This window comes from Cololabis saira, chromosome 6 (assembly GCF_033807715.1).
Source record: "Cololabis saira isolate AMF1-May2022 chromosome 6, fColSai1.1, whole genome shotgun sequence".
Taxonomy (NCBI): Eukaryota; Metazoa; Chordata; class Actinopteri; order Beloniformes; family Belonidae; genus Cololabis; species Cololabis saira.
The window spans coordinates 49,239,509-49,260,090 of NC_084592.1; the positions used below are offsets into that span (position 1 = coordinate 49,239,509).

General features: G+C 53.1%; 1 protein-coding gene across 6 annotated transcripts in view; it reads left to right on the forward strand.

The window, feature by feature from the left end:
* Positions 1-20,006, forward strand: part of LOC133446238 (probable ubiquitin carboxyl-terminal hydrolase FAF-X) — a 108,907-nt gene extending 88,901 nt beyond the window's left edge. For 3 of the 6 annotated variants that reach the window (XM_061724220.1, XM_061724221.1, XM_061724224.1), the window contains 14 exons: positions 421-594; positions 3,302-3,443; positions 3,624-4,380; positions 6,814-6,937; positions 7,142-7,367; positions 7,504-7,633; positions 9,182-9,367; positions 9,921-10,141; positions 10,220-10,308; positions 10,407-10,563; positions 11,430-11,642; positions 12,026-12,055; positions 17,254-17,352; positions 17,916-20,006. In XM_061724220.1, coding sequence (XP_061580204.1) covers positions 421-594; positions 3,302-3,443; positions 3,624-4,380; positions 6,814-6,937; positions 7,142-7,367; positions 7,504-7,633; positions 9,182-9,367; positions 9,921-10,141; positions 10,220-10,308; positions 10,407-10,563; positions 11,430-11,642; positions 12,026-12,055; positions 17,254-17,352; positions 17,916-18,167 — 2,800 coding nt within the window. In that variant the 3' untranslated portion in view covers positions 18,168-20,006. The remainder of the gene's footprint in view (positions 1-420; positions 595-3,301; positions 3,444-3,623; positions 4,381-6,813; positions 6,938-7,141; positions 7,368-7,503; positions 7,634-9,181; positions 9,368-9,920; positions 10,142-10,219; positions 10,309-10,406; positions 10,564-11,429; positions 11,643-12,025; positions 12,056-17,253; positions 17,353-17,915) is intronic. The other 3 variants (XM_061724223.1, XM_061724225.1, XM_061724226.1) reach the window with 1 other exon arrangement.
* Positions 20,007-20,582: the final 576 nt, after the last annotated feature.

Below are 20,582 nucleotides of genomic sequence, written 5' to 3' on the forward strand. Positions count from 1 at the left end.
TTACTGGACATTCTTGTGTAATTGCCACAGAATAATGTGTTGTATTTAGTTAATTTCTACAGAAGAATATTTATTTTATTATTATTTTATATTAAAAACATATTTTATATTACAAATAATTTTGTGGGGCCCCCCAGGCACCATGGAGGAGCCCAAGGATGGGGGCGTCTTAACACCTCACTGGTATTGTTTTGTTTCAAAGATATAAAACAAAGTTGATGCTAATCGACCTGTTTGTTCTCCTTTTTTCCAAATGAGAATCGATAAGAGAATCGATAAAGAATCGAATCGTTCAACAGAATTGAAAACGGAATTGGAATTGGAAAAATCTTATCAATTCCCATCCCTAGTCACGAGGGGTCACCGGGGGGTCACCGAGGGGTCACTGGGGTCACCATGTCCACCATGTCCTCTCTGCAGGTTGTGGGGGGAGCCGGTGAACCTGAGGGAGCAGCACGACGCCCTGGAGTTCTTCAACTCCCTGGTGGACAGTCTGGACGAGGCCCTGAAGGCCCTGGGACACCCGGCCATGCTCAGCAAGGTGCTGGGGGGATCCTTCGCCGACCAAAAGATCTGCCAGGGCTGCCCCCACAGGTGAGCCCCCCCCAGGGGAGAGAGCAGAGAGCACAGTTTATTTAGATGGGACAACGCATATTAATGAACACTACATTAATCAGTGTAAATACACCAGGTTTTAGCAGAAATGCTAGTTTCCATCCGCAGTCCCCACAGAAAACATCAAAACAATTCAGTCAAACAATACAATCAAACAAGGGAACAAACATAAAACATACATAGTAGCAAAATAGATTTAGCAGCATTTAAAAGCAGTACGTTCACGTATCCTGCTTGGTGTTGCATTCCAGGTTTAGAGGCACCAACCCAAAAAGTGGATTGACTAAAAGCACTTTTTCTAAAAGGAACTATCCAGTCTCCTCTAACTCCAGCTCTGGTTCATCTGTTCTGTAATTTTGTTTCCCAGATTCTTGTACAGGGGGTTGTGCCTGGCCATGAAAGATTTTAGAGATCAAAATAGCGTCATTATATTTTACAATGTTGTCCCAGTTTAAGCGCTCATGCTTTTTTAATATCTGACAATGATGGTATGTTTGGGGTTTTTTATCCAATACTTTCAGGGCTTGTTTGTAGACTATTTCAACTTGTTTTAGTGTTGTCCTCCAGGCGGTTGCCCAGCTTGTTCTGCAGTAGGACGATCATGGTATCAAAATCTAATTTTCCTGTCTCAGGAGTTGGGTTGTTCCTAATAAACCTGAAGTTGGACAAGTTAAACTTGATTCTGTCTTTTTTAGAGCTTGTTTGGTCTAAATCAACATTACATAAGTTTGTAACAAGGAAAGACAACAGAGACGGCCTTGGAATGGTTTTAACGCACTTCTGCAGAAGGGGGAGAGCAACAGGGGGTCAGGGGCTCTCTGTGAGAGCCCCCGACAGCAAATGCTTCCCAAGGTATTCTCCTCCTGCATGATGGTTTTATTGAGAAACTTGACAGGAACTAACCAAGTAAGGACAGTGAACAGTAGACAATGGGCGGAAGTGATAACGTGTGATTGAAATCATGACACTACAGTAGATAGACGTCACCAGAACAGTCCAAAACCCTGAGTAGATCAGGAAGTGGCTGTTCTGACATCTGTTAACAAAGCATGTGACAGCTTCGGATGGACAAAAACAAGTTTAAAGGTTAATTAACCTCACAATTCCCTCCTGTTGTCCTTTTGAAACTTCAACTAATATCCATCCATTAGGCTTAGAATAGTAGCATCAAACATTAAGGTCAAACATTTAAGAAATTGGAAGGCGAGCTCATAACACACTTAACGAGTAATTATATTAAGGGAGAGGCGAAAACCCTGGCTATATGGGGCGAAATTCCTCTCCAACCCTCGTAGTAAGCGATTACTCATGGTCAAGACACATACAAGCTTAAAACATTTCACAGTAAACAAAATGAAACAGTCTACAATCCAGTGTCATCATAAACATCCTTGTCATCAGTTAGGGTTCGTTGGAGTTGTCGGTAATAGACTTCAGAATACTGGACTAAGGAAGTTTGGATGGTTCTTTGGACCATTGCACTTAGACACGGAAGGTTACAGGTAATGAAAACACAGAACAGTACAAGGACAGTAATAATCGGAATCATAATTTTAGTCATTATGTCAGTCCAGGGGCCAGAAGTCAGCCAGGACCCAAAAGTGGTGCCTGCTGAGCGTCTGTCTTCTGACACGACTTTGGCCAACTGACGTAATTCGGCTATAGCTTTGGTAACATTACCCTCAGCACCAGTTTATGAACGTACAGCAGTGTTCCTAAATTACAACAACAATGTAAGTAAAGAGTTTGAGGAACAATTCCTAACATGTCAGCATGACTAGTTAGTTTTAGTGGAAAAGTTTCCTCCATCTCTCGGAGCTCCTCTCCAGTCTGTTGTAGCCAGTCATCTTCTTCAGGCCCGAGGCTGGTGAGTAGGCGTCAGATGAGTTCTTCAGCGGACAAAGGTTTTGATACCGTCCGACTTCCGGCCTACTCAGGCTCTGGAAAGTTTCCTACTAGCTTGCACTGTGACTGGTGAACCCACGTAGATCGTTCAGCAACCTTTACTGCAGTCGGGGTCGCAATCTGGACCACGATTTTCGTTTCACCACTCAAATCAGGATCTGGTCACCTGGTTTCAGCAATTCCTGCTTAGGAGAGAGAGGAGAAAGCGGCAGCTTACAAGAACTTTGAACATCTTTTCAGCAAACAATTTACTCATCCACATCGAGAGTGGGTCCCTTCGGCTTTCTCTTGCCATGGTTCCCCTTCCCATAGAAGGAGCTGGAACGGGCGACCATGCGCTACCCCAAAGGGTGTGACAAAAAATTTTTAAGTAGGTATTTGAATACTTGAATACTTTGTGTACTATACTCTGCCTCCCTCCTGTTTGAGACATGGGACTTCCCATGGCTCAATTTAGCCACCAGGGGGAACAGGCTTTTTGGGAGTACTGGTTTGTCATATCAACTAGAAGTTGGACAATGAACAGTAGTCAATGGGTGGAAGTGATAACGTGTGATTGAAATCATGACACTACAGTATACAGACGTCACCAGAACAGTCCAAAACCCTGAGTAGATCAGCAAGTGGCTGTTTTGACATCTGTTAACAAAACATGTGACAGCTTTGGAAGGACAAAAACAAGTTTAAAGGTTAATTAACCTCACAAGCTCCCTTGTGGGTTCCTCTGGGTAATATCGGCTGTGTTTGTGGGTTCCTCTGGGTAATAATGGCTGTGTTTCAGGTATGAGTGCGAGGAATCGTTCACCACCCTCAACGTGGACATCAGGAACCACCAGAACCTGCTGGACTCCATGGAGCAGTACGTGAAGGGGGACCTGCTGGAGGGGGCCAACGCCTACCACTGTGAGAAGTGCAATAAGAAGGTGAGGGGGCTCCTGGGGGGGGTATTAACCATTATGTGCAGACAAGGTAAAAAAAAATAAATATATATATTGTTTGATTGAATAATTAAGAAATAAATCTACCTCCATACAAGCTTCCTGGTGGAGGTTTGAGAGGCAGCAGCTTTGCGTTTGAGGTGCTGACGCTGCCTTCCCCCCCAGGTGGACACGGTGAAGCGGCTGCTGATCAAGAAGCTGCCGCCCGTCCTGGCCATCCAGCTGAAGCGCTTCGACTACGACTGGGAGCGTGAGTGCGCCATCAAGTTCAACGACTACTTTGAGTTCCCGCGGGAGCTGGACATGGAGCCCTACACGGTGGCTGGCGTGGCCAAGCTGGAGGGCGACGACGTGAACCCGGAGAACCAGGTGATCCAGCAGAACGAGCCGTCGGAGCCGTCGCCGCCCGGCAGCTCCAAGTACCGGCTGGTGGGCGTGCTGGTGCACTCGGGCCAGGCCAGCGGCGGACACTACTACTCCTACATCATCCAGAGGAACGGCGGCGACGGGGAGAAGAACCGCTGGTACAAGTTCGACGACGGGGACGTGACGGAGTGCAAGATGGATGACGAGGAGGAGATGAAGAACCAGTGCTTCGGCGGGGAGTACATGGGCGAGGTGTTCGACCACATGATGAAGAGGATGTCGTACCGGCGGCAGAAGCGCTGGTGGAACGCTTACATCCTGTTCTACGAGCGCATGGACTCCCTGGACAAGGACAGCGAACTGGTCAAGTACATCTCGGACCTGACGATCTCGTCCAGCAAGCCGCACCAGGTCAAGATGCCCACGGTCATCGAGTGCAGCGTCCGCAAGCAGAACGTCCAATTCATGCACAACCGAATGCAATACAGCCTGGAATATTTCCAGTTCATAAAGAAACTGCTGACCTGTAACAGTGTCTATTTAAACCCTCCTCCAGGTACGAGCCTCCGTCTGGGGGGCAACGGGGCGGGGGGGGGGGGGGGGGTAACAGTGTCTATTTAAACCCTCCTCCAGGTACGAGCCTCCGTCTGGGGGGGTAACGGGGCGGTGAGGGGGGGGTAACAGTGTTTATTTAAACCCTCCTCCAGGTACGAGCCTCCGTCTGCACATCTGCACGCCGGGCGTGGTGGTGGGGGGGGTAACGGGGTGGTGGGGGGCAGTAACGGGGCAGTGCCGCTGCTGCTAGTCATGGACTCCTGGGTGACTCCTGGGTGACTCCTGGGTGACCCCTGGGTGACTCCTGGGTGACCCCTGGGTGACCCCTGGGTGACTCCTGGGTGACTCCTGGTTATCCCCTGGGTGACTCCTGGTTATCCCCTGGGTGACTCCTGGGTGACTCCTGGGTGACTCCTGGTTATCCCCTGGGTGTCCCCTGGGTGACTCCTGGGTGACTCCTGGGTGACTCCTGGTTATCCCCTGGGTGACTCCTGGTTATCTCCTGGGTGACTCCTGGGTGACTCCTGGGTGACTCCTGGGTGACTCCTGGTTATCCCCTGGGTGACTCCTGGTTATCCCCTGGGTGACTCCTGGTTATCCCCTGGGTGACTCCTGGGTGACTCCTGGTTATCCCCTGGGTGACCCCTGGGTGACCCCTGGGTGACCCCTGGGTGACTCCTGGTGACCCCTGGGTGACTCCTGGGTGACCCCTGGGTGACCCCTGGGTGACTCCTGGGTGACTCCTGGTTATCCCCTGGGTGACTCCTGGGTGACCCCTGGGTGACTCCTGGTTATCTCCTGGGTGACTCCTGGGTGACTCCTGGGTGACTCCTGGGTGACTCCTGGGTGACCCCTGGGTGACCCCTGGGTGACCCCTGGGTGACTCCGGGTTATCTCCTGGGTGACTCCTGGGTGACTCCTGGGTGACTCCTGGTTATCCCCTGGGTAACTCCTGGGTAACTCCTGGGTGACTCCTGGGTGACTCCTGGGTGACCCTTGGGTGACCCCTGGGTGACCCCTGGGTGACCCCTGGGTGACCCCTGGGTGACTCCTGGTGACCCCTGGGTGACTCCTGGGTGACCCCTGGGTGACTCCTGGGTGACTCCTGGGTGACTCCTGGGTGACTCCTGGGTGACTGCTGGTTATCCCCTGGGTGACTCCTGGGTGACTCCTGGTTATCCCCTGGGTGACCCCTGGGTGACCCCTGGGTGACTCCTGGTGACCCCTGGGTGACTCCTGGGTGACCCCTGGGTGACCCCTGGGTGACTCCTGGGTGACTGCTGGGTGACTCCTGGGTGACTCCTGGTTATCCCCTGGGTGACTCCTGGGTGACTCCTGGTTATCCCCTGGGTGACCCCTGGGTGACCCCTGGGTGACTCCTGGTTATCCCCTGGGTGACTCCTGGGTGACCCCTGGGTGACTCCTGGGTGACTCCTGGGTGACTCCTGGGTGACTCCTGGTTATCCCCTGGGCGACTCCTGGGTGACTCCTGGGTGGGTGACTCCTGGGTGGGTGACTCCTGGGTGACTCCTGGGTGACCCCTGGGTGACTCCTGGTGACCCCTGGGTGACTCCTGGGTGACCCCTGGGTGACCCCTGGGTGACCCCTGGGTGACTCCTGGGTGACTCCTGGGTGGGTGACTCCTGGGTGGGTGACTCCTGGGTGACTCCTGGTGACCCCTGGGTGACTCCTGGGTGACCCCTGGGTGACTCCTGGGTGACTCCTGGGTGACTCCTGGGTGACTCCTGGGTGACTCCTGGGTGACTCCTGGTTATCCCCTGGGCGACTCCTGGGTGACTCCTGGGTGACTCCTGGGTGACCCCTGGGTGACTCCTGGGTGACTCCTGGGTGACTCCTGGGTGACTCCTGGGTGACTCCTGGTTATCCCCTGGGCGACTCCTGGGTGACTCCTGGGTGACTCCTGGGTGACTCCTGGGTGACTCCTGGGTGACTCCTGGTTATCCCCTGGGCGACTCCTGGGTGACTCCTGGGTGACTCCTGGGTGACTCCTGGTTATCCCCTGGGCGACTCCTGGGTGACTCCTGGGTGACTCCTGGGTGACTCCTGGGTGACTCCTGGTTATCCCCTGGGCGACTCCTGGGTGACTCCTGGGTGACCCCTGGGTGACTCCTGGGTGACTCCTGGTTATCCCTTGGGTGACTCCTGGGTCACCAGGCCCTAGAGGGGGGACTACAGGACTGGACTGTTCCACCTTAGCCACATTGAATTTCACACCGGTGTAAAAGTGCCTTGTTTGTGTCAAATAACTGAGATTTAGTTGTATAATTAAGTTATTTCTGAATCTGGGTCTAGCTGGGTCTGGTTCTGTCTGGGTCTGGGTCCTGGTCTGAGTACTGGGTCTGAGTGTACTGGGTCCAGGACCAGGTCCACGTCCAGGTCTCACCCCCCCCCCCCCCCCACCCCGTGTCTCCAGGTCAGGACCACCTCCTCCCCGAGGCCGAGGAGATCGCCATGATCAGTGCTCAGCTGGCAGCCCGGTTCCTATTCAGCACCGGGTTCCACACCAAGAAGGTGGTGAGAGGCCCGGCCAGCGACTGGTAAGTTGTGTGTGTCCCCCCCTACCTGTCCCCCCTGGTAACCCCTCCCCTCCCCTGGCCAGCGACTGGTAAGTTCTTGTCCACCCCCCCTCCTTACAGGTAAATTCCTACCACCTGGTCAGGTGTGTCCCCCCTCTAACCCCCCCTCCCCTCTCCCCCCAGGTACGACCCCCCCTCTAACCCCCCCTCTACCTCTCCTCCCAGGTACGACGGCCTCTGCATCCTGCTGAGACACAGTAAGAACGTGCGGTTCTGGTTCTCCCACCACGTGCTGTTCTCGTCCCCGGCCCGGTTCTCCGAGTACCTGCTGGAATGTCCCAGCGCCGAGGTCCGCGGAGCCTTCGCCAAGCTCATCGTCTTCATCGCTCACTTTTCCCTGCAGGACGGGCCCTGCCCTCCCCCCACCGCCTCGCCGGGGCCCTCCACACAGGTGGGTGTCCTGGGGCGGGCTGGTCTGGGTGTCCTGGGGGGGCTGGTCTGGGGGGTTTGGGAGGGTCTGGGGGGTCTGGGGTCTGGGGGGGGGGTCCAGGTGGTCCGGGCCCCCCCCTAACTCTCCTCTCTTCCAGGGCCCTGATAACCTGAGTCTGAGTGACCACCTACTAAGGGCCGTGCTGAACCTGCTGCGGAGAGAAGTGTCTGAACACGGCCGGCACCTGCAGCAATACTTCAACCTGTTCGTCATGTACGCAAACCTGGGTAAGTTGACCTGCTTCACTTCTAATCTGCTCATCAGTGCCACGGCTGCGCCAGAGGCTCTATTGTTATCCTGCGCGTTTATTTTTTTTCATTTTCCGGCCAGATTTCGGTTCGCTACTCCTTCTACAGATTTCAAAGGAACCAGGCGCATCATATATCAAAAACGTGCGGCTCGATAGGGAATAGTGTGCTATGACTTTTGGTGTTGAAATTCCCATTTTTCCCAAAGTTATTCCCAAAAAACCGGCCAAAAAAATCCATTCAAATTGGATGGGAAAAGGTAAAAAAAAAAAAAAAAAGCCAAAATTCACCTTTTTTCTGAGTCACCTAACTTTCTCACACCTGCACGTAGAAATGTCATTCGAACTTCAAAACGGAGGAAAACTTCTATTCTCTCGAAAACACCAAACAGTTTTTTCCTAAGGTGTACACTTTTCAAGATATGAGCACTCAAGCGAGAACTGGAAATCACTTTTTTTTATCAAATCTAGAGTGCGGGTGTCGGTTGGTAGAGTGCGAGAAACAGTAAAAAAAAATAACCTGAATTTTTATTTGTAACTCGAGCTCAGGGCCAAACCGTAAAAAGGAGACCAATAATTTTTGGTCAGAATGTAGACATAGGTATTGGGATTCATAAAATGTGACTTTGACAGGCGGGGTATGCACAAAATTTAAACAGGGAGGGCTAGAGCGGCACCAATACCTGTCTCAGTCTCCATTGGCTGTAATGTAATCAAACGTTTTCTTCAAAAGAATCTCACTCTGTCTTCGCACTGAGCTTACTCACTCATTTTAAGGAATATCTGAATAAAATTAAGATTGTCAGAATCTGCCGGGTTCTGTGTCTCTCGCGATGTTTTTGTTTTTCTGCTATGAGCTACGGTTTTCTCACAAATCAGAGTTATTTGAGACCTTGTCAGAAGCCAAAATCTGGGTTTTTCTCACAGCCAAACCGGAAGGTTCTGAAGAGAGGTTCTTGTTGCCGGGACAACCAGAGCTCAGCTGCTGAGTCATTCAGCCAGAACTGGTCACATGACTCAGTCACTAAAGACTTCATATACTTGTGTGTGTGTGTGTGTGTGTGTGTGTGTGTGTATATATATATATATATATATATATATATATATATATATATATTAAATACCCCCCCCCCCCCACACACACACAGTAAATAACCCACAGCAAATGCTATAACCTTTGAATGGTTTGACATAAAGAGTCGTGGGTGGTGTCATTGGACTCTGTATTGAGTCCTTGACCTTCATTGGTGCAAATTAGCCCCGCCCCTTCTTCTGATTGATCGATATGTGATAGTCCGATAACTTTTGAATGGTTTGACACAGAGAGTCGTGTGTGGTGTGCAGCAGCCCGCCATGGCACTCTCGAAATTTCTGTGAGGAAATTTTCTAGTTATTGTTATCGTCACATGACCAGCATTTTCGTTGCGTCTGGTTTTCCTCAGGTGATAAAGCTTCGTTGACGACGATATTTAGTCCTAGTTTTCCTTGACTCTGCTCCGACCTCTGACCTCTGACCTCTGCTCCCCAGGCCTGGCGGAAAAGACGCAGCTGCTGAAGCTGAACGTCCCGGCCACATTCATGCTGGTGGCCCTGGACGAGGGGCCCGGCCCCCCCATCAAGTACCAGTACGCCGAGCTGGGAAAGCTCTACACCGTGGTTTCGCAGCTGGTGCGCTGCTGCGACGTGGCGTCGCGCATGCAGTCCTCCATCAACGGTAGGAGCACCCTGAATGATATGATATGAACATTTATTAATATATGTAGATATCTAGATGTATATTAGGGATATAGATATGTTGTATGTAGGTATGTACAGGACTGTCTCAGAAAATTAGAATTTTGTGATTTTCTTTAAAAACAAAAATGTCATACATTCTGGATTCATTACAAATCAACTGAAATATTGCAAGCATTTTATTATTTTAATATTGCTGATCATGGCTTTCAGCTTAAGAAAACTCAAATATCCTATCTCAAAAAATTTGAATATTCTGGGAATCTTAATCTTAAGCTGTAAGCCATAATCAGCAATATTAAAATAATAAAAGGCTTGCAATATTTCAGTTGATTTGTAATGAATCCAGAATGGATGACATTTTTGTTTTTTGAATTGCATTACAGAAAATAAAGAACTTCATCCCTATATTCTAATTTTCTGAGACAGTCCTGTAGATATGTAGATGTATATTATGGATATAGATATGTTGTATATGGATATACTGAGTTGACGTGGAGGGGGCCGTGCTGACGTCCCTGTGCCGTCTGCAGGAAACCCCCCCCTCCCAAACCCGTACGGCGACACCAACCTGACGGCGGCGGTGATGGCGGTGCAGCAGCTCGTGGCCGAGATCCTGTTTGTGAGGACGAGCTACGTGAAGAAGATCATCGAGGACTGCAGCAACTCGGAGGAGACGGTGAAGCTGCTGCGCTTCTGCTGCTGGGAGAACCCGCAGTTCTCCTCCACCGTGCTGAGCGAGCTGCTGTGGCAGGTAACGGGGGGGGCGGTGGACCCTGGGGGGCCCCGGGACCTCAGGGGCCTCAGGTGACTCATGCAGGTCTGTCCCCAGGTGGCGTACTCCTACACCTACGAGCTGAGGCCTTACCTGGACCTGCTGTTGCAGATCCTGCTGATCGAGGACTCCTGGCAGACACACAGGTAGCTGCCCCTCGGCTGGTTGGGGGGGGTTGCTGTAATTATGTGGAAAATTATAATAAAGACCAGAAGGATGCAATAGAGCTCTCGTCCCTGAACAGGATCCACAACGTCCTGAAGGGAATCCCCGACGACCGGGACGGGCTGTTTGACACCATCCAGCGCTCCAAGAACCACTACCAGAAACGAGCCTATCAGTGCATCAAGTGCATGGTGGCGCTGTTCAGCAACTGCAGCGTGGCCTACCAGATCCTGCAGGTACTGACCCCCCCCCCCTAAAAACCATGACCCCCCCCACCAGATTCTGCAGGTACTGCCACCCCCATCAGATCCTGCAGGTACTGCCCCCCCCCCCACCAGATTCTGCAGGTACTGCCCCCCCCTAAAGACCATGACCCTCCCCACCAGATCCTGCAGGTACTGACCCCCCCTGAAGACCATGACCCCCCCCCCCCCATCAGATCCTGCAGGTACTGACCCCCCCTGAAGACCATGACCCCCCCCCCCATCAGATTCTGCAGGTACTGCCCCCCCCTAAAGACCATGACCCTCCCCACCAGATCCTGCAGGTACTGACCCCCCCTGAAGACCATGACCCCCCCCCCCCCCCATCAGATCCTGCAGGTACTGCCCCCCCCCCCCCCCCCCAAAGAGCTGACCTGAACGTTGACCTGAACGTTGACCTGAACACTAACCTGAACGTTGACCTGAACACTAACCTGAACGTTGACCTGAACGCTGACCTGAACGCTGACCTGAACGTTGACCTGAATGTTGACCTGAACGTTGACCTGAACACTGACCTGAACACTGACCTGAACGCTGACCTGAACACTAACCTGATTATTGACCTGAACGTTGACCTGAACGTTGACCTGAACGTTGACCTGAACGTTGACCTGAACGTTGACCTGAACGTTGACCTGAACGTTGACCTGAACACTCACCTGAACGCTGACCTGAACGCTGACCTGAACACTAACCTGATTATTGACCTGAACGTTGACCTGAACGTTGACCTGAACACTGACCTGAACACTGACCTGAACGTTGACCTGAACGTTGACCTGAACACTAACCTGAACACTAACCTGAACGCTGACCTGAACGCCGGTTGTGTGCAGAGTAACGGGGACCTGAAGCGGAAGTGGACGTGGGCGGTGGAGTGGCTGGGGGACGAGCTGGAGCGGAGGCCGTACACCGGAACCCCCCAGTACACCTACAACAACTGGTCTCCTCCGGTCCAGAGCAACGAGACCTCCAACGGCTACTTCCTGGAGCGTTCACACAGCGCCCGCATGACGCTGGCCAAAGCCTGCGAGCTCTGTCCAGAAGAGGTAAACCCCCTCACCACACGCCTCACACCCACACCGAGCTAAGCTAAGAGACTAGCGCGCCGCTCCATCAGCCCGCTCAGCCACTGTTTTCATCATAAATGAAGTCCTGAAGTGGCCCCAGATTAGCTCACCTAGCAACGTTTCTAATTGCTGATGTGTAAATGTTTGTATGTTGTTGTGTAGCTCTGGTTTAAGTATCCATTCAGAATGTCATTTAGAGCAGAATATAAAGCTGTTAAATGTTTGTTCATGGCTGACGTTCACAGTACACACAAGTATCATTTTATTGTTCTCACTTCAAATGCGTGATTTGTATTTATTTATTTTTAATGATGGAAACTTCAGTCCAATGACGCACTTCTTCTGTAATATTCCACACACAGCTCAAGTGTACTCAGGGAAGTCCAGGGAAGGTCAGTATTCCAGGCACCACGACATAAAGGAAATTATGCAGCAGAAAACATTGATCAGTTTATTGATGTTTAGGTTTACCTGCTTTTGACCTTCATGGTTTAGATTATCGTCACACCTCATGGTTTCTAACACAACACAGATGTTCAATACCTTACTCACCTCACAGTACGCAGGACTTGCTAGTCTGATGGGTGGATGCTGCTTGTCCTCCTCGTAGCTTCAGAGACAGATTAAGATCATAGATAAGTGTCTAAAACACAGGGAGGAAACAAACATGTTGATTCATGATAGTGAGGGGAAATGTTTCCGTCTGCTGGAGAGATGTGAAGTTCCCGACCGTCATCCCCCTCTGCCCCGGGTCCTGAATCACCTGCATCTGTACCGGCGGTAATCGGCCGTCGTACCGGCGGTAATCGGCCGTCGTACCGGCGGTAATCGGCCGTCGTACCGGCGGTAATCGGCCGTCGTACCGGCGGTAATCGGCCGTCGTACCGGCGGTAATCGGCCGTCGTACCGGCGGTAATCGGCCGTCGTACCGGCGGTAATCGGCCGTCGTACCGGCGGTAATCGGCCGTCGTACCGGCGGTAATCGGTCGTCGTACCGGCGGTAATGGGCAGCCGCACCGGCGGTAATGGGTACTCGCACCGGCGGTAATCGGCAGTTGTACCGGCGGTAATCGGCAGTCGCACCGGCGGTAATCGGCAGTCGCACTGGCGGTAATCGGCAGTCGCACTGGCGGTAATCGGCAGTCGCACTGGCGGTAATCGGCAGTCGCACTGGCGGTAATCGGCAGTCGCACTGGCGGTAATCGGCAGTCGCACTGGCGGTAATCGGCAGTCGCACCGGCGGTAATGGGCAGTCGCACTGGCGGTAATCGGCAGTCGCACTGGCGGTAATCGGCAGTTGCACCGACGGTAATCGGCAGTTGCACTGGCGGTAATCGGCAGTTGCACTGGCGGTAATCGGCAGTTGCACTGGCGGTAATCGGCAGTTGCACCGGCGGTAATCGGCAGTCGTACCGGCGGTAATCGGCAGTTGCACTGGCGGTAATCGGCAGTTGCACTGGCGGTAATCGGCAGTCGCACTGGCGGTAATCGGCAGTCGCACTGGCGGTAATCGGTATTGGCGGTAATCCTTTAAAGCTCCACAAAAGAGCTTTTACGTGTTTATTTACGTGACAGACGTTAGTTAGCAGCAGTAGCTTCCTGTCAGGCTCCGTCTCCTTTTCACCTTGTTGAACGTATCTGAGCAACCGCAGACCAACGCTCCCTCCAGAAATTCATAGATGAAAGACGAAATTTAGTTTCCAAAAAATATGTCCTGGAGAGGTGCTTGTTTACTTTGGACTGTTAAGACGGGAGCCGCCAACACGACTCCTTCAGTAGAGTCCCCGATGGAGTAATCCGTGGAGTCATCCATGATGTCTCCATCCACGGAGGAGTCAATGACTCCATCGTGGAGGCGTCAATGACTCCATCCACGGAGGAGTCAATGACTCCATCCACGGAGGAGTCAATGACTCCATCCACGGAGGCGTCAATGACTCCATCGTGGAGGCGTCAATGACTCCATCCACAGAGGAGTCAATGACTCCATCCATGGAGGCGTCAATGACTCCATCGTGGAGGCGTCAATGACTCCATCCACGGAGGCATCAATGACTCCATCGTGGAGGCGTCAATGACTCCATCCAAGGAAGCGTCAATGACTTCGTCCACGGAGGCGTCAATGACTTTGTCCACGGAGGCATCAATGACTCCATCGTGGAGGCGTCAATGACTCCATCCACGGAGGCGTCAATGACTCCATCCACGGAGGCGTCAATGACTCCATCGTGGAGGCGTCAATGACTCCATCCACGGAGGCGTCAATGACTCCATCCACGGAGGCGTCAATGACTCCATCCTCGGAGGCGTCAATGACTCCATCCTCGGAGGCGTCAATGACTCCATCCACGGAGGCGTCAATGACTCCACCCGTGGAGGCGGCAATGACTCCATCCACGGGAGGCGTTAATGACTCCGTCCACGGAGGCATCAATGACTCCATCGTGGAGGCGTCAATGACTCCATCGTGGAGGCGTCAATGACTTTGTCCACGAAGGCGTCAATGACTCCATCGTGGAGGCGTCAATGACTCCGTCCACGGAGGCGTCAATGACTCCATCGTGGAGGCGTCAATGACTTTGTCCACGAAGGCGTCAATGACTCCATCGTGGAGGCGTCAATGACTCCGTCCACGGAGGCGTCAATGACTCCATCGTGGAGGCGTCAATGACTCCATCGTGGAGGCGTCAATGACTCCATCGTGGAGGCGTCAATGACTCCATCCATGGAAGCGTCAATGACTCCATCGTGGAGGCGTCAATGACTCCATCGTGGAGGCGTCAATGACTCCATCCGTGGAGGTGTCAATGACTCCATCCGTGGAGGCGTCAATGACTCCGTCCACGGAGGCGTCAATGACTCCATCGTGGAGGCGTCAATGACTCCATCCAAGGAAGCGTCAATGACTCCGTCCACGGAGGCGTCAATGACTCTACCGTGGAGGCGTCAATGACTCCATCGTGGAGGCGTCAATGACTCCATCCACGGAGGCGTCAATGACTCTGTCCACGGAGGCGTCAATGACTCCATCGTGGAGGCGTCAATGACTCCATCCATGGAAGCGTCAATGACTCCATCGTGGAGGCGTCAATGACTCCATCGTGGAGGCGTCAATGACTCCATCCGTGGAGGTGTCAATGACTCCATCCGTGGAGGCGTCAATGACTCCGTCCACGGAGGCGTCAATGACTCCATCGTGGAGGCGTCAATGACTCCATCCGTGGAGGCGTCAATGACTCCATCGTGGAGGCGTCAATGACTCCATCGTGGAGGCGTCAATGACTCCATCGTGGAGGCGTCAATGACTCCATCGTGGAGGCGTCAATGACTCCATCCATGGAAGCGTCAATGACTCCATCGTGGAGGCGTCAATGACTCCATCGTGGAGGCGTCAATGACTCCATCCGTGGAGGTGTCAATGACTCCATCCGTGGAGGCGTCAATGACTCCGTCCACGGAGGCGTCAATGACTCCATCGTGGAGGCGTCAATGACTCCATCCAAGGAAGCGTCAATGACTCCGTCCACGGAGGCGTCAATGACTCTACCGTGGAGGCGTCAATGACTCCATCGTGGAGGCGTCAATGACTCCATCCATGGAAGCGTCAATGACTCCATCGTGGAGGCGTCAATGACTCCATCCACGGAGGCGTCAATGACTCTGTCCACGGAGGCGTCAATGACTCCATCGTGGAGGCGTCAATGACTCCATCCATGGAAGCGTCAATGACTCCATCGTGGAGGCGTCAATGACTCCATCGTGGAGGCGTCAATGACTCCATCGTGGAGGCGTCAATGACTCCATCCGTGGAGGTGTCAATGACTCCATCCGTGGAGGCGTCAATGACTCCGTCCACGGAGGCGTCAATGACTCCATCGTGGAGGCGTCAATGACTCCATCCACGGAGGCATCAATGACTCCATCCACGGAGGCATCAATGACTCCATCCACGGAGGCGTCAATGACTCCATCGTGGAGGCGTCAATGACTCCATCCACGGAGGAGTCAATGACTCCATCCACGGAGGCGTCAATGACTCCATCGTGGAGGCATCAATGACTCCATCCAAGGAAGCGTCAATGACTCCATCCACGGAGGCGTCAATGACTCCATCCTCGGAGGCGTCAATGACTCCATCCTCGGAGGCGTCAATGACTCCATCCACGGAGGCGTCAATGACTCCACCCGTGGAGGCGTCAATGACTCCATCCACGGAGGCGTCAATGACTCCGTCCACGGAGGCGTCAATGACTCCATCGTGGAGGTGTCAATGACTCCATTGTGGAGGCGTCAATGACTTTGTCCACGGAGGCGTCAATGACTCTACCGTGGAGGCATCAATGACTCCATCCACGGAGGCATCAATGACTCCATCCACGGAGGCGTCAATGACTCCATCCACGGAGGCGTCAATGACTCCATCCACGGAGGCATCAATGACTCCATCGTGGAGGCATCAATGACTCCATCGTGGAGGCGTCAATGACTCCATCCACGGAGGCGTCAATGACTCCATCCAAGGAAGCGTCAATGACTCCATCCACGGAGGCGTCAATGACTCCATCCACGGAGGCGTCAATGACTCCATCCACGGAGGCGTCAATGACTCCATCCACGGAGGCATCAATGACTCCATCGTGGAGGCATCAATGACTCCATCGTGGAGGCGTCAATGACTCCATCCACGGAGGCGTCAATGACTCCATCCAAGGAAGCGTCAATGACTCCATCCATGGAGGTGTCAATGATTCCATCGTGGAGGCGTCAATGACTTTGTCCACGGAGGCGTCAATGACTCCATCCACGGAGGCATCAATGACTCCATCCACGGAGGCATCAATGACTCCATCCACGGAGGCATCAATGACTCCATCCACGGAGGCGTCAATGACTCCATCGTGGAGGCGTCAATGACTCCATCCACGGAGGCGTCAATGACTCCATCCACGGAGGCGTCAATGACTCCATCGTGGAGGCATCAATGACTCCATCGTGGAGGCATCAATGACTCCATCGTGGAGGCATCAATGACTCCATCGTGGAGGCGTCAATGACTCCATCCACGGAGGCGTCAATGACTCCATCCACGGAGGCGTCAATGACTCCATCCACGGAGGCGTCAATGACTCCATCCACGGAGGCGTCAATGACTCCATCCACGGAGGCGTCAATGACTCCATCCACGGAGGCGTCAATGACTCCATCCACGGAGGCGTCAATGACTCCATCGTGGAGGCGTCAATGACTCCATCCACGGAGGCGTCAATGAGGAGTCATTAATAGTCATCAACGTCTCCAGCGATGACCCCCCTCATGGATGACTCCATTGGCTCGATCCATGGAGTCATCGATGGATGGAGCCAGTGGAGTCGTGGGAGACTCCGTTGGTCCTATCGATGGAGTCGCTGATCTCTTGTAACTTAATTTGCTGGACAGCAGCAGGGATTTGGACCCGAGGCCACCGACCGCTCGACACTGAAGCCCGGCAGCGTAGCATCACAGCAGGGATAGTCACATATAAGCAGGTCGTACTTTTATAACGATGTAGAAAGCTTCCAGTTTGATGGGTGACGCTCGTCTTCTGTTTTAGGAGCCGGATGAACAGGAAGCACCTGACGACCAAGACTCGTCCCCCCCGGAGGACACGTCTCTGTACCCACATTCTCCTGGGACGGCCCAGTTCCAGCAGGTAGTGCCATGTGGTTAGCTTGGGTTTAGTGAAACGCTGGGGGGGCTGGACACATGCTGATTAGGGGTGGGACGATACGGAAACTCACGATTCAATACTGTGGCGATACGTGACCCACGATAACGATAATATCACCATACACGTTATCTACGATATTTCATATATTGTAAGAAATTTCATGAACGATATATCACGATATATGTGACTGAAAAAGAAAAAATACCCATAAAAAGGAAAACGTCAGTAGTTATGCATTTATTAAATGCCAAAACTTCCTACAATGTACAAAGAAAGTGCATTTGTATATTTCCTCACTGCTGCTAGTCTGTAAATGTAAACACTGCTGGACAGATTGAAGTGCATGAACAATAGTGCGGTGACAACTGCGTAAATCCATTATGTGTTGTAATAAAATATCGATATTTGACGTCAGTTTATCGATTATTTATTGCGACAGAGAGTACAACAATATATTGTAATATTGATTTCCCCACCTCTAATGCTGATTGTGGTGATTCAGGGTCCTAGAACCGGTGCTGACTGACTTCTCCCCCTCCCCACAGAACAACCACCCCCCCCACGGGCAGCCGTACACCGGGCCGGCCGCTCAGCACATGAACAACCCACAGCGACCCGGCCCCGCCCCCGGACCCTCCCCCGCCCCCGGGCCGACCCAGCCGCCCACCACGGCCCCCCCCAGCACCACTCCTGGATCTGGATCAGGCCCGCGAGCACAAGAGACCTGGGAGGGCCCGGAGGAGGCCCCGGCCCCCGCCCCCGCCTCCACCCCGGCCCCCGCCCCCCCCAAGGAGTAAAGCTCCCCGCGCTGCTGCCGTGCCTCAAGCCTCCGTCGCCCCCCCCCCTCCTCGCTCCTCGCCGCCCCCCCACCGCCGGCCCGAGGGAGGGGGGGGAGCCAGGCCTCCCGCCTCCTCCCTCCCCCGGCCTGCTCCTCCCAGCCGGCCTCCGGGAGCCCCCCCTCCCCTGGACCTGGTCTCTGGTCCCCCCCCCCCCCCTCTCTGGACCAGGTCTTTGGTCCCCCCCCCCCCCGCGGCGGCAGAGGCGAGCTGGGACGAGGAACCAGACTGAGCTGGAGATGAAAGGTGTACATAGTATGTTCATGTTCTTGACTGTTGGACCCCCGAGCACCACGTGCTGCCGGGACCCGATGACAACAAAATGGATATTATAAATAAGAAAATTCCCCAAAAACTAAGAAGACGACGACTCCTCTTGACCACCGCGGTGGTTCCGGACCGGACCGGTTCTCTGAAGACTCTGCAGCTCCTCGGCTCCTCCTGCTCATGCCAAATCCACCTCCGGCCGCGGTTGGTTTCAGTGTGGCGGCGGGACGGTTGGCTGGACTTAACGCTGTTTGGTTGGTGTGAAACGCAGTGATGCAAACGTTGTTCTGAAACTCATTGCCTTTCTTTCTTTTCTTTTCTTTCGTTTGTTCTGGTAATTGATTCAATCCTTTTGAAGCTCTAGTTAATATGCTGTAACATTTAGCATGGCTTCTCACCAGAATAGTGTAGCCCAAGGGAAGACTTGTGATCATAACAACCTTAAAGCTGTTCTTACTCCACGTCCAGAGGGCCGCGGCCCCGCGGGCCCCGCGACCCCGGCGTGAGCGGTCCCTTCTTTTCTACTCGTCTGTCCAACAGGGGCGATATTTTCAACCAGTGTATAAGTGGCTTTTCAATTGCACATTATAATCTTCCGACTTCACATTCGGCATCAGTCTGGTGGGTTCAGGCGCTTCGCTCATCGTAGGACTTCAGAGGATCGACACATATGCAACGGGCGGCTCCCCGGGTCGCCGGCCCCGGGTCGCCGGCGTGTTCTAGACGCGTGGTTTGCTTCTGTCGTAGTCGTAGACGGACCCGTCGCCCACCGGCCTCCCCTGGGGGTCCGGGGTCCGGCCCCGGGGTACCAGGGGTCCGGCCCTGGGGGTACCGGGGGTCCGGCCCTGGGGGTCCGGCCCCGCAGGGTACCAGGGGTTCGGCCCTGGGGGTCCCGGGATACCAGGGGTCCCCGGGGTACCAGGGGTCCGGCCCCACAGGGTCCCGGGGTACCAGGGGTCCGGCCCCACAGGGTCCCGGGGTACCAGGGGTCCGGCCTCGCAGGGTCCCGGGGTACCAGGGGTTCGGCCCTGGGGGCCCCGGGATACCAGGGGTCCGGGGGGCGGCCGGCGCCGCCAGAGCAGCAGCCGGTTAGTTGCCGTGTAATTCTGTAGGAGTAAAAAGGTAAAACATCAGTAAATACTGTATTTAATTGGTCACTTGAATGCGTGTATTTTTTTGAAATTTCTTTTGTCTAAAACAAAACCAAATACTCCTGCAAATGAAAATATTCTGCCCACCGTATTATATTTAAATATTTTGCTCTTATTTTATAGAATTTATTTTGTTGTATTTCACTAAAAATAGATTTTGATTTAAGAGGAACATTTTTGTCCTTGTGTTATTTTTAAAGAAGAATATCGACTGTACAGAGTTCTGCGCCCTGTTTTTTGCCGACTTTTGTTTTGGCCATGGTGTGACGTTGAATTCTGGAGCTGCAGTCGCGATGTGGACTTTCACTTTGTGAGGTTTTTTGTGCACAGAAATATAACAGAAAAGCATTGCGCCCTTAGCAAATAAAAACATGGAATCTTGGCTGAGTCTCTTCACTTCTGGACCCGGTCTCTGGACCTGGACCCGGTCTCTGGACCCGGTCTCTGGACCCGGTCTCTGGACCTGGTCCTGGTCTCTGGTCTCTGGTCCTGGTCTCTGGACCCGGTCTCTGGACCTGGTCCTGGTCTCTGGTCTCTGGACGGCATCACACTTGTAGGTTTGTTGTTCCAGATGTTTGAGCTCACATTGAAATGTGTCCGGTGTTCTGTTACGTCTTGTTTTTATTCCACCAGGGAGATTGTGACTGGACTAACCTGCCAAGCTGCTCTGTCAAGGTTAGATTATAGAATCAACAATTTTATTGAAAAGAAAAAGGCAGACTCCAGTAATTTTCCGTCTGCCTTAAGTCTCTGGTTCATCAATGGCGACTCCAATCAGACGAATTAGTGGTCAATTCCCGCCAAGCCGAGCTTCCACCTTCTCCAAGGTATTTTCCATCTTGCCAATGAGCTCAAAAACGGGACCGCAGGCCAGAACGCAGCTCCCGAGGCTCCAGCCTGCAAACATGCACAAAAGAGAAAAAAGGGGGGCCGGCACAAGAAACTACAGGAACGATGG